General features: G+C 43.5%; 1 protein-coding gene across 3 annotated transcripts; it reads left to right on the forward strand.

Annotated features, from left to right (window-relative positions):
* Positions 1–613: 613 nt before the first annotated feature.
* fbxo18 (F-box DNA helicase 1) lies at positions 614–13,689 on the forward strand. Of its 3 annotated transcripts, XM_035648562.2 has the most exons (22): positions 615–923; positions 1,658–1,825; positions 2,205–2,326; positions 2,449–2,665; positions 3,505–3,641; positions 4,047–4,194; positions 4,297–4,478; positions 4,565–4,639; positions 5,007–5,098; positions 6,372–6,540; positions 6,822–7,041; positions 7,132–7,219; positions 7,323–7,418; positions 7,511–7,647; positions 8,051–8,147; positions 8,246–8,412; positions 8,641–8,716; positions 8,841–9,035; positions 9,232–9,357; positions 9,718–9,824; positions 12,978–13,112; positions 13,336–13,689. In XM_035648562.2, exons 3-22 carry the CDS (start codon positions 2,232–2,234, stop codon positions 13,480–13,482), a joined length of 2,706 nt encoding a protein of 901 aa, XP_035504455.1. In that variant the 5' UTR covers positions 615–923; positions 1,658–1,825; positions 2,205–2,231; the 3' UTR covers positions 13,483–13,689. The 3 variants fall into 3 exon arrangements, with proteins under 3 accessions (XP_035504446.1, XP_035504437.1, XP_035504455.1); XM_035648553.2 differs by having other exon boundaries at positions 614–923; positions 1,623–1,825; positions 2,205–2,665; XM_035648544.2 differs by having other exon boundaries at positions 614–923; positions 2,205–2,665.
* Positions 13,690–14,014: the final 325 nt, after the last annotated feature.

Consider the following 14,014-nt stretch of genomic DNA (forward strand, 5'->3'; position numbering starts at 1 on the left):
TTTTGTGTGGGACAAGCCTGAAGCTGCCTAAGTAGTAACACAAATTAAGACTTAAAAAAATGTGAAATTAACAGTATATAAAAAAAGAAAGAGTATAGACAACTCAAATAATAAAAATAACACAAAGTTAATATCTTTGTAAGTGCTTTGTTGTGGTTTGGGACATGTTTCTGTAATAATGCAGAAGAAATACATTTTAAAAATTGAATAGGATAGGCTTTAGTGGGGTGCAAAAGCCTGACAGCACATTCTTCACTGTATGTGCCAAAGAATGTATGTTACTAAAAAAAAAATCAGCATTATATTAGTGTACAATTTGATAATTATGCATATCTGCTCTACAGGACTTTACTGTCCTTTGTGTATTCAATTCCTTTTTCACAAGATTAGACTTCTTACAGCCTCTAAATGATTACTGGTGTGATACATGCAGAAAGACCTATTCACTAACTTTTATTTACTTTTTTAATTTATTCATAAAGCTCCCACTACTGCAGTTTTCTGCCAGTGTACCTTATTTTACACTCCAGTCCAGCAGGTAGCGGTGCGGCGCCCTTTAAGGTAGTCAGCCAATAACATTTAAATAAGCGAAAGAGAACGCGTGGGCCAATCAACTCAAACTTCGCAACGCTATAGCTCGTAGCTGCCCTATGGTAGCTACACAGAAACAGCTCAGAAAGAAATGTCAATATCACAACAGCCATGTCAATATTTGGGTTAGTTGATGCGTTAGAGTTAACGGGTGCGTCACATTTGTGATCGTTGGTTGTTGGGAAACTTGCGGCTGACGTTAATGTGCAGCGTCAAACAAGCTAGCGACAGTGTTTTAATGACGAACGAATGAGCTTAGTGACTTTTGAGCTCGGCTTCTTTGTAGAGGACGGATAGGCCAGTGTGCATGAACATGGAGGAGGCTGTAAAAGGTGAGTCGACTCCCAATGAAGACCCATTAGCTGAACTCCAACTGAACAAGCTGTGTTTTTTTTTGTTTTTTTTTAGCTAAACACAGTTTTTAAGATGAGATAAAAGACGAGGTAATCCTTCGTTTGTGCCACTATGGGGACATTTAGCAGCAAGGGACGGTGGTAAAGTAGAAACATCAGTGGAAATAAACGGATTCAATAAGTAAACATTCAGTAAATATACACGAGGAAACATTTTTAAACCTAATATAAAGAGTTTAGTTACATATCTCACTGCTACATCATTCTTAACAACCCAATGTAACCAGTGTGCAGTGGAATACGTGTCCAACATGCCCATTGAAATGTGATACTGGTAATGACACTAGATCGGACTCACTATTGGATATTAGTTGATCATTTTCATTACCATAAAAGGACAGAGTCCGTGCTTTTCTTCATAATTCATGACTTTCTCGTCAAGATACTTGCGCCGTTGGCACAAGCGACATTTTGAAGATCAGGGGATTCCAAACTCGGCAAACATTCACATTTCACACTACACATTGGTCTATTTTTGATTTGGTAATTTTCAAAAGGTTGAGGAAAAAGGGGAATCAACGTCTTATGGTTATAAGTACAAAACTGGTGAACCGTTCCTCGTCTTTTTCTTTCCCCCTTTCTCTCTCTCCACCGTTTCTCTCCATTCAACCCTATCAGACGTTTATCTGACCCCGGCCTTTCTTCTGTCCAAGGGAAAGCCAAGAGGAGGCACCTGAATGCAGACGAGTGTGATGACCTAGGACAAACTGCAGGGGGCACTAATGCCCTTACCCAGCCCCACTTCATGAACCATTGCCAGGGCAACCGCGACCCCAACAAGTGGCTGTACCCCAGGACACTCACTAAACGACGAAGGCAGGGTAATGTGCACTAAGCTTTCTCCTTCACATTTAAATGTCAATATTGAACCATGTTCATAGCACCACCTACTGACCAACAGGAAGTCAGACTTATGTAACAAACATCATCCCATTTATGTGAAATTTCCATGGTTCACCGGAACTGATATCCGTGACACACCCCGATGTGCGCATATGTGCCAGGGCCTGATCGTTGCTGCTTGCAGTCCTTATTAATAATTCTGATTGTGCTCAAAGTAACGCTCACAACCGACAGGACGACATCTGTTCACGAAAATATAAACTGACCATTTTGTTCAGTGCCATTTTTTTAAAAAGTGCTGTAAGGGGTAAAATTTTATACAGACACAATCTTTGTCCTCTCTCTTGCACTCTCAAGCGATGACTTCAGGACCCCAGCCAAAGGATGAAGATGATGAGGAGGAGGAGATTGACGATATCAGCCTCCTTGCTGCGGCCTTCTCTACGGAGTCTCAGGCAACTGAGGAGGAGCAGGAAGAGGTTGATGATTTCACACAATCAAGTGATATGGTGACGTCAGAGGAGGAGGAGGTGGTGGATTACCTGGAGGGAATCACGGCAGAGATGTTTGGGGTAGATGATGAATTTGAACGTGCTTTCAGTGACATTCACAATGAGGAGGAGGAGGTGGAGGCCCTCCCCGATGCTCACTATGGGCTCCTAGGCAGCAGCAGGGTCCTGCTGCAGCCCCAGGGCTGCATGCACGACCTACCGGAGGAGGTGCTGAGGCAGGTACTCTGCCACGTCCCCGCCAAGGATCTCTTCCGCAGCGTCGGCCTCGTCTGCCATCGCTTGAGGGACATTGTCCACGATGCCAAGGTGAAACAAAACACAAGAGTTATGTTAAAAGTACATGTTCACAGTCAGAGATTAGCAATGAGAAATGTGAAACAAGTAGTCTCACTAATTGCAGTGAGGGCTGTCCCGATGTAAAATAAGACTTGTGACAAATGACAAATTTATATTCGGTTGGACGTCTGTAGACCTGTCACTTTCACACTGGCAACTACTGTAGTCAGCTGAGTAACTGCAGTGAGTTGATACCTCTCGCATAATTATTTTCCCGGACATTTCTCAGAACTGCTTAGAACTCGTTTGCAATCCTCATTTGTTTACTTGAACGTGTTACGGCAATTTACTGAAGTTCCTTGAAAGTTAAATTTGTACTAACCAAACTCTCTTAAGGCTGATTAACACTGAAATACAGCCACCAGCCTAGCAATATTTAGGCGACAAACAACCCACAATGCAACACAGTGGAAGATTGAGATACACTGGTACTCATTCCTTATTCCATTCAAAGAGAATATCTGTCATGATGAATGATCCAATGTAATTGGATGTAAGACGGTTTCCTCTCACTCCATAGTGGAAACAACCTTCTTTTTTTTCAAAATTCATTTGATTTTGGCTCTGCACAAAAATCCTTTGGTGCTGCACCCAAGTTTTATAGCGGTAGGGACACCCTGCAAAAACAGGGCGGGTGTATACGCGCCAGAGAAAAGAGTTTTAGTTGGTTCTTTGTCATCAGAGAGAAGCATGCTGACTTTACAAAGAGGAGTTTATCCTCTTTCCATGTGTTTCAATATTTCCTACCATATTGTTAAACCAGTGTTGAACTCGGATTAACGTGGATTTTGTGCGTTCCTTTTTTGCAGTTTTTGCCCTTCAGGAAACAGTACTACCGCTACATGATGGGAGAGAAGGAGACGGAGAGGGAGATATTTTCCATCCTGAAGAACAGCCGCATACAACACCCAGCATCGTCACAGCACAGCATACGAAACCTCGTAGTGTAAGTCATTTCCTTCGTAAAGGCCCTGGTGGCCCTGCGACTCCGTGGTTTCAGGCCCAGTGGTTACTGCATCGGACTCTGGTACCCAAGGTCGCGGGATCGCGGCCCCTGGCCGTAGGAGTAAAATCACAACAACAACAAGGAGAGAAAGAGAGCTTTCTCCAAAATTGCTTACTGCCCCTTTAAATGAAGACATGGGAAGTGTGTGTATAATTAATTGTGAAGTTTGACATGTCAGTCATTATTGTATTTGATGCCCCCCCCCCCCTGATAGTTGTTTTGTAGTGATTTAGTTTGGGTCAGGGTTTTGGTAAAATGACAGAAATTAGATACAATTACATGTATGGGCATTAATCTTTTAATGTTGAGTGTGATAATTATTGTGCGTTTGTGTGTGTTGGTCAGTTTAATGGCTCAGCATAAGGTCGGTGAGAGGGTGAGGCCCGAGGACGTGCTGGAGTGTATTAAGAAACATCGCCTTTTTCCTCAGGCCGAGGCCTCCATCAGATTACGTATTCCTGACATTCAGAAGTACTTAAACCTCGGCACCAAGGTATGAATCGCACACGAGAGCTCTCATGTAATTCTCTACGCAAGGAAAAAAAAACCTGGTAAACGACCCCTGTTTTCACTTCTATTCTTTTCTGATCTCCAGGGCCCCAACCCCTATGCAGCCATGGCTGTCGTATTGATCCTGAGCGAAAGTGTCGGAGACGTGCAGGCCCTGGTGTCCCTGCTCTCCGGCTGCATGTCGCACACCGGCGTCACCGAGTACCTCAGCCACATGGCCACGATGTTGCTAGCTTTGGAGAGAAGCAGGATCCGGATAAATAACAGGTAAAAAGTCCCACGGGTCTGTCACCATTTATCTTCACTTCCTGTCAGCCTTCCCCCCATGACTTTTACTCTTTTTGCTTCTTCAGGTTGCATTACAACATCTACTACGTGCTTCACCTGATGGAGAACGGACCCTTTTCTGTCGGTTCCAGTCAGAGCGGGTGAGGTCCAAAACTCGTCTTCCTTCCGCGTTAAGCACGCATTTCCTTCTACATTGTACGATGACTATGGGAGGACGAAAAGATGCACTCTAATTTTTTAGATTTTTTATTTAACCTATGTTATTTTGTAGACCACACTGTGCAATCGCACGTAACACTTCTCGTTGATGAAGTGAGTTTATCTGAGAAACTGTAGCCTTAGTTGTAGCCTAACTTTGTTGACTGATTCCCAAGTACTGAAGTTCCACTTGAAAGTTACATGAAGTGTTCCACAGACGGTTAACTGTGTATGACTGATGTAATGGAAATCTGAAGAGGTTTAGTCTTTTTAACTGTCATTATTCTGTGTTTTTGTTTTTTTTGCTAGGCGGCCTCAGATTCAGCTCACCTGTGAACAGCAGCAGATCCTCGGCCACGACATCCAGCAAGACGACGTGGTCAAGATCATTGCTTTCGCAGGTACGTGGAGCAAGAAACGTGGTGGCCACTGCTGCTTGCTGTTTTTCTGTACAAACCATTGCACATACTGGTTTCTTCTCCGTTGTTCAACAATTCATCTTCCTCTAAACTCCCACCAGGAGCATGATGGGAAAAAAATCTAAAAGGGAATCTAGTGGCAGTCTTAGTAAATAGTGACCCTGCAAGATCCCCAGTCTTTTCAAATCCTTTAAAAGTCTTTTCAGTTTCTTCTCAAAGTCATCTAGTGTGTGGGAAACATTACGCTCCTCGTATAAAATCAAGCTGTGGGGAGACACAGTGTCACAGTTTAGTGCAAAGAACAAAAGAGCATCTGTGTCAAATACAAAAAAAAAAATCAAAATGCCGTGCTATGAAATATGTCTATGATAACGGCAAGAGTGGGGCTAAAAATCTGTTCCATCAGACAACATTCAAGTCCAGTGCGGGGGGGGTGGGGGCCTCAGACATGGCGGTGCAGGAGAGGATGGGCGTTGTAGAAGGATGGGGCTTCAGCCCCTGTTCCTGTGTTGAATGTTATATTTGTTGAATTTCCAGGGTGAGGCATTTCAGCCAAAACGTAGGGGTTGGAGTTACACTTTAAGAGAACACAAAACATACCAAAAACAGTACTTTGTTAATCATAATTTGTAAATTCCTGGTTTATACAGCAAAGACACGCTGGAAATCGCTCACCGCTTCTTCTGAGCAGTTAAAAGTCCAAGTGTTAAGCTGTATGTGACAATGCTGACGAATGTACGTCAAGTGTGTAAAAAATGTAGTGTTGTCGTCCGCAAAGACAAAGGTATAAAAGTAAAGACATTGCTAAAGACAAAGGTGTAAAACAGAAGCGTGTCACAGTTTCACTGTACGACATTCGAAACATTACCAGGGCGCAGTCTTTCTCCTTTGGACAGTTTATCCATACCGCCTATACTTGTACATCTTAAATAATTTTTTTAAAACCATGTAGTGACAGATTTTTTTCTAGCTGCATGTCAGCTCTGACACTTCCTGAAAATATTAAGACTTCATTATTCCTGCTGAACTTAATGTTGCCCCTAGTTATTTCCCTCATGTCTAATATCTGATTTCACCAGCGTGATTTCTTTTAAGCGGTGGTTACGGTCTGGCTCTTAAAGTCTTAAATGTGCCATTTTTAAACGCACATCTGTGGATATCAGAAGGTTACTGATAATTCTCGGATGGCGCCAGCACAGAAGGCTTGACTTGGACCGGCCTCGGATATCACAGCATGATTGCCGTCTTGTCACAGGTACGGGAAAGACGACCACGCTGATCAAGTATGCCGAGCAGCGGCCGCACCTCCGCTTCCTGTACGTGGCCTTCAACAAGTCGGTGGCGTGCGAAGCAGTGCGCCGCTTCCCAGGGAACGTGGACTGCAAGACCGTCCACTCGTTGGCCTTCAGTGGCGTCGGGCGGATGTGAGAACCCCCAAGTTTTCCTTCAGATTATCCCATGAGCAGTCATACCTTTAGAGTTGAAGTACCTTTAGACTGAAGTCTAAACAGATTTAACACTAATGATCTGTCTCAATCTCTTTAAGCTAGTCAATCAAAATCTACCGAGAGGAAGGACATTTGAGAATTTTGAAATGGAAACTGTGTAGGATCCTTGAACTGAATTAAACCTGAGGTACGTCTGGTGCTTTCCTATGTCAACACTGACGCTTCTTGAGCCGACGCGATTTCCCCGCGTGTGTCAGGTATCAAGCTGCTCAGAAGTTGACCTCCAACCTGAAGCCGTTTACTGTCAGCGCTGTTCTGCCCAAAGGCCGCGGCGGCTTTGCCAAGGCCAAAGTGGTGACCACAACGCTCAACACCTTCATGGCCTCAGCGGACCCAACTATCACGGCCAGCCACGTCCCCAGCGCCCACGTGTCGCTTAATGGCAATAGGAAGGAAATAGATGGTGATGAAAGACTGGTATGAATGCATTCAACTCGTACACTTAAGTTCTCTTTGTTTATTTATAAATCAGAAGCAAAAACACATTCTTTTATTGTGAAATACTAGATGGTCGTCCACGAGGTGCAGCAGATCTGGAACAGAATGAAGGATCTCAATGAGAGGAAAAACGAGGCCTACTACATGACGCATGATGGTAAAGCGACTGTAAACAAATGAAATGTATATACAGTAAGTGTTTATATTATAGTACAAGAAGAGACAGTGCACAAATGCTAACGGGAGCGTTTCATTCCCAGGTTACCTGAAGCTGTGGCAGCTCCAAGACCCCAAACCCGCTCTGTCTGACCAGTACGACGTTCTCTTCATCGACGAGGCCCAGGACTGCACACCGGGTACTGCTAACGCAGTCCCGCAGGTTTAGTGGGGGAAAAAGTACAATTGTATTTTTTTGATGGCGTTTGCTACCCTTTTGTTCCCCACTCAGCCATCATGGATGTGATGCTGTCCCAGCAATGTGGGAAGATCCTGGTCGGAGATCCCCATCAGCAGATCTACACCTTCAGAGGCGCCGTCAACGCCCTGCACGTCGTCGACCACACGCACATCTACTACCTGACACAGGTATACGCTAACGCACGGGGCAGTTTGAGCTTTAGGATCCCTTGGAATACTCCTTTTTCTATAAATTCTGTACGTAGTCTTTAGTGGTATATTTACAAAGCTCTGCAGTCATTTGGGCAGTGCCAGATAAGTCAAATATCTGCATTTGTAATATTACGTTGCTCGTACACAGATGAAATATTGTTAAATGTATGCATCCTAACAGATTATGATCAATTTTGTGCAATTGAGATGAAACGCACTTGCTCCAAAAGTTTGAGCAATTTAAATCCAACTCCCATTTGTGTTTTATGTTTTCAATATTCAGTACAAATAATGACTGTAAATAGCTGTCTTCAGACCTGATTATATACAGTACATATCAGAGAAACGATTTCCTTGCGGCGCTGATGTGTTCATCCAGAGCTTTCGGTTCGGTGCCGAGATCGCCTACGTGGGTGCCACCATCCTCAAAGTGTGTAAGAGGGTCCAGAAGATTCTCGTGGGAGGAAAGCAGAAGGGTAAGTGCAAATGAAGGGACGCGATTTTCAAGGTAAAAAGGAAATAAATATCGGTATTTTTTCTCAGTCTTGTTTTTGCACGTCTGTCCATCTTGCAGGCGGTGTGTGTGACGAGAACGCGGACAAGGCCACGGAGGCCGTGAGGACGGGCGTGAGCCTTTGCCTGGGGACGACGGCTATCTTGTCGAGATGCAATCTCAGCGTGTTCAGCACAGCCGTCAGTCTGACGGATGCCAACCCGCACTGCCGGATCCACTTCATAGGAGTGAGTAATGTTTTATGTTAAGATGTCACGTCAACTTATATACTTGACCTCCATTCAGCAACTGTCTGAAGTGAGATATGGTTTTGGTTTAGAGCCTGAGGGCAATTTCACACTTGTTTAGTTCAGACCTTCACACTTTTCAGAATTAGATTCAGGTATTAACACACTTCAATATTATTTAAAGGCCCACTTCATTGAAAGTGCTAACAGGTCGAACTTTTCCTTCAGGATGTCAAAAATATCGGCCTGAATAGGATCCTGGACATCTGGCGGCTGATGCACGGGTCAGACAAACAGCCAAAATGTAAGAGTCATACAAATGCACTCGTATGAATTAATCATCTTTGATTTAATTCCCTTTTATTCTTAAAAAAAACAAACACTGACCTTCAACGTTCATGTTCACATTGACCCTGCTCTGCCCTCAGTCTTCAAGGATCCGCTACTTCGCTGCTTCGCAAGGAACAGCAAAAACGCTGTCCTTGCCCTGAAGACGTACATTGACCAGACCCAGGACAAGGAGCTCATGGGCAAACTCAGCATCGTGGACAAATATCGGGGTCGAATACCTCAACTGGTGAAGCGCCTGGACAGCTGCTTCGAGAAAGACTTCCACAAAGCAGGTTTGCAGACACGCTCGTTTTTGTTCTCTTTTAAACTGACGTCCCCACGGTTTACACAATATATCGGTGTATTCGAAATCTTGAAAATCAGATGAAACAACTTTTAAATCCTTTAAAAAACAAACAATTGTCACCCCCCCCCCCCCCCCCCCCCCCCCCCCCCCTTGCTGTTCTCTGCACTCACCTCATGTTCCAGACTTCATAGTCGGAACCGTCCACAAGGCCAAAGGTCTGGAGTTCGACACCGTGATTGTCAGCGACGACTTTGCCAAGGTTCCTTTCTCCATGCACAACTTGCACCACACTCCCAGCTTCTCGTTCGGTAAGTTCGTCTTTGGACAGAACTTTTTCCCCTCTACACATTACACATATTTATTTTGTAGGTTTTTCAACACGCACTCTTATTCTGTCCAACACAGGAAGAAGTGTCTCTGTCTCCAACAACCCACTTTGTGTTGTATTCTGTTGCCTGGCTGAATAAATCAGCTGATATTAGCTTATCGCAGATATTGGTCCGACTGAGGTGTTGATATATGTGCCAATAAATGCTGTAATAATACTGTATTATTATTATGTTGATGGATGTTTTAAAACTCCTTTATATCAATATATTTGAGTCCTCTCAGTCTTGATCCTTCTTGTGGGAAGTTGTTATATTTTTCTTTCTCTCTTCCCTATTCAGGCAAAATCCCTGACGATGAGTGGAACCTGCTGTACGTGGCGGTGACTCGTGCCAAGACGACGCTGATCATCACCAAGAGCGTCTGCCACATCCTCACAGTGTCCGGGGTATGACACGTCCGACAGTGCCCTCTCACTTCTTACACCTTTGCACATTTGACTCACAACGTAAACACGTATACACACACATCAGTGTATTTGATATTGTTGGAACACACCGACGCATATAATTACAGCTAGTAGAAAGTTATTCGACTAATTGTGTCATTGTTATTCCATAGAGACCTTTCACCATCATTTGTCACGCAAACTACTTTTGTTGGACAATATATTGTCCCAGAAGAAGTTGCAATAAACAATATTTTCTTCATATTATCATCAAGACAATTTTACACTCTTAAAATTATAACATAATACAATTGCAATAAAAATAAAAATTGTAGTGTCTGCAGATAATCTCTGTAGACACTACAATTTACCAACTTTGCATAGATGCCTCAAATGTAGCTAGGAGACTTCAAAACCAAGTCCACGAGGACTCATTCTTCCAAACTTGGTGCAAGGAATATTATTATTATGTATATTATTAGTGAGTGAGTGAGCTCCTGTAAGGAGTTTCAGGAGGTTTGCAGAAAGACAAGCCGAAGCAGCCGATGAGCAGTTTCAGCGGGAGACGTTTATTTCGAGATGTGGTTCATACAAAACAAAGACGATTCAAAGCGCATATGCGTGTACAGTTCTTTTGTACTCACTATCTACGAAACAGGCAGCGTGGGATGTCACATGTTTGATTGTCCACACACGTACACATCTGCGTCATCATACTAGATATCTTGACATGACATTGGTCGTCTATGTCCTTACATTCGATAGCTTCCGCAAGATACTGCTCACAGCAAGGACACATCGGCGTCAGCATGATTATGTTTAGCACCACCAAGATATTGTTCACAATGCTTACACTCAGGGCACATTCTGCTTCTACACTCCCACAATGACAATGAAACTCTTGACAGAGCAGACGAGAGGACAGAAGGAGAACGACCAGAAATGACAGCTGAACATGTCCCAGCTTTTTTCTTTTGTTTTTCCTCTTCAACAGCATTATGAGAGTGCATAAACACTCTCATAATGCCGTTGAAAAACCCTGCAGTTTGTTCTGGCCCTGTGTTCTGCAAAAATCCTCAGATTGCCATGTATTGTGTGAGAAGTCGACAATGTCATTATCACATTATTCCTATTTCTGCCTGCCCTGTGAAGGGGTTTCACTTCCTGCGTGTAAATCTCTAAACCTGCAGCCTGGCTACGGTGGCTGAGTTAGTCGTTTAAGTTGAAATGGTTTAAACAGAATATTCCTGGAGAGTCCGTGAGCAGACACAGATTTATGGATTTGAGGGCTGCAGACAAACTTCTGCACACTGAAAAATACTGTTAAAGAAAAAAGGTCCTGCATTCAATTTTTTTCAACTGTAGGATTTACAGGGATCTATTAACATGGACTGTAGTTGGCAGAGTTATGTTTTCATTGGTGCAAATGAGAAATATCGTTAAAATAAGGGATCGATACAAGTAGTTTTACTGTACAAATCTTTAACGGCACCAACCTGAATCTGACTGTGTGTGTGTTTGTGTTTGTGTGTGTTCACTTCCCTGTTTGGACTTCTCCTTTCTTGTTCCCACCTTTGTCATTACACACTCTATTCCTGGCATCTGATCTGAACCACTTCCATCAGATAATAATGATGAGCACATAACCTCAAAAAATCTCTTCCTCCGGAGATGCTGTCATTACCATAGTATATAAACTCCTCAATTTCACTATCTGTTATGGAACTACAGTAGCAACGTTTCTGTGGGGCAAAATAGAAACATCTTTGAGGCGCACGGCTGGACAGGAGCCCATTTACACCAACACATCCCTGACAGGCAGACAGTCTGCCCTGCCTGGCCTAATGCAACAAATGGTGGCCGAACTCCATTTAGCTGCTTCCGCTTGCGGGTTGGAAAACTGACATGGAAAACCTGTGCTTTTCCTGCTGTGATGAATTCTGTTGAAAGTGGGGCTGTGAGCTGTCAGAAAACCACTTGGACCCACAGCGTAAGGCGATGAAATCCAAACAGCTTTTTAATTGACCAACAGTCCAAAAACCAAGTACTTAGCTGCACTCAGTCAGCGACTACGCTGGTGGTGAAGCACATCCTTTGGCGGACTCACTGTGTGAACCCCCCACCTGTGAAGTTGTCAAGCCATCAAACATGCACAGCAGCTTAAAATCAGACTATACTACCAGCCCTGGAATGCGTTCTGCATGTTGTCAATACTTCAGGGTTCCGATGCATGTCGACCAGAAGTACTTGTAGCCACTGGTGATGTAAGTCTTTGAGGACTTACTAAGGATTTGTTGCGTTTTTACAGTGTAGTAGACATTGGAGTGGTTGATGGAGAAACAACTCTCGTTTTTTTCCAAAAAGGGGAATTAAACAAAATTGTTGTAATGCCAACAGCACAGCATGTTGACTTAAAGGTGACATATTATGGAAAAATCACTTTTTCAGTGTTTGTACATGTGTGTATCTGTGGAGCCTGCCTGCCCATAAACTGTGAAAAAAGACCACCCTGTCATTTTTTGTGAGCTGGCTGAACCCTACAGCCTGTGTCTGAACAACTGGTTCAGAATTCTCTCCCACTATGATGTCACAGTTGGGCACTTTTGGGGTAACCCCGCCTGCAATCTGAGAATCTCCACTTCACCTGGTGAAGGGGTTGGCATTTCCTACACATTTCGAAAGCATTTGACCAATCACGACAGACTGGGCCAGCCGGCCTATCAGAGCAGGCTTGGATTTATCGAGAGGGCGTGCCAAGAGAAATCCAGGGGTTTTAGACAAAGAGGAGCTGCAGGAATGGGCAGTATGAGAACACTGATGCCTTTTCTGAACATTAGAGCATGTAAACCTTTTCATGTGGTCACTTATATTGAAAGTATGAACCTGAATATGAGCATAATGTGTCACCTTTCAAAACCGCTCACTAAGACTAGAACAAATTCACACAATAACAGAGCTGGAAATGTGCAGTTTACAACTGACTTCAAGTTGTGTTGTTTGTGCAAGGCAGAGGACAAAAGGTGCAGACCAAAAGCCTGTACAGTTAAAAAAAATCATAAATTCAGAATATATATAAATGTTCCCTTTTTGCAGAAGCAGTCTTACACAATAATCTGAACAGTCTGCCCGGTCTTTTCTCCATCACCTCTCCAGGAGTACTTCTTGAAGTCGGAGATGCCCAGAGCCCTGATGAAGGCGGGCGGGCCTCTGCCGTGCTCCGTCCCCAACTGTCCCAACTGCATCACACCTGGCTCTGCGTTCGTCATGCACAAACAAGAGATGAAATTTGTGAGTAAATGTCCAAACTTCTACCAAAATACGTCTTCCAACTCACAGCCCAGAATTTACTGTTAGCTGTGACTTGCCAGTTAGCATTTTGAAAGGAGATTTTGCAATCTTGTCTCAGTCAGGCAAAGGGTTGTAATACCTGTAATACCAAATATTTTGCTTGCTCTGATGTTTGTGTGATTTTTTTTCCTTCTTTTTTTTTAACACATTTGTCTTTGTCCAGATGGATGATGTGTCAAATGGCGGCCCGCTGTGCGAGAGGTGCGTGTGGACACGCGTCGGACCAACCGCCTTCCTCATGACTGACGACGTCCTCTCGATGGCTGAAATACCAGAAAGACTCGACCACGAAGTCCACCACGGTTTCTGATGCGCACTGTTCGGGACATGAAAACAGTAAAAATTCTAAAGGTGCTATGCCATCATCCCTGCTTACCGACTGTGATTGTGTTTTTTTTTTTTAACTGTTGGGTTTTTTGAGTGTATTTTTCTCTGTGAGATACAAAATAGATTTTACTGGAGAACTCTGTGTCATTGTGTTACACTGACTGTGTTCTTTAAAGACTTTTCTACTTTTGCTCTTTTGTGAGTGTATTTATTTCCTCAGTAGTATTTTAATGTCACTAATAATCCTCTGTGTAACTTTTTTCTCTGCGTGTTTTAAAAACGTGTGTGCATGACCATAAAAAAAGTAGCCTACCAGATTGAACACTGCTCTTTGATTTCGATTAACTTGACAAGTCTTTGGACAGTTTGAAATTGATTGTATTGGTAAGGGACAGCTGTAAAATATTTTTTTGTTGCAGCATTAACAATCTCTGTGTGTGTGAGAGACACATTCCTCTGATGGGCCCCGGAGGCCTGAATTCTTTTCCAAGTTTCCGCTGCCAAATAGCTGCTAT

This window comes from Scophthalmus maximus, chromosome 12 (assembly GCF_022379125.1).
Source record: "Scophthalmus maximus strain ysfricsl-2021 chromosome 12, ASM2237912v1, whole genome shotgun sequence".
Classification (NCBI taxonomy): Eukaryota; Metazoa; Chordata; class Actinopteri; order Pleuronectiformes; family Scophthalmidae; genus Scophthalmus; species Scophthalmus maximus.

Excerpts from the sequence above, each read along its gene's own strand:
- fbxo18 (XM_035648544.2), top strand. The coding sequence starts at position 899 with ATGAACATGGAGGAGGCTGTAAAAG. Across the intron at positions 4,479-4,564 it reads AGGATCCGGATAAATAACAG|GTTGCATTACAACATCTACT; the intron begins GTAAAAAGTCCC and ends TTGCTTCTTCAG. Across the intron at positions 7,419-7,510 it reads GGCCCAGGACTGCACACCGG|CCATCATGGATGTGATGCTG; the intron begins GTACTGCTAACG and ends TTCCCCACTCAG.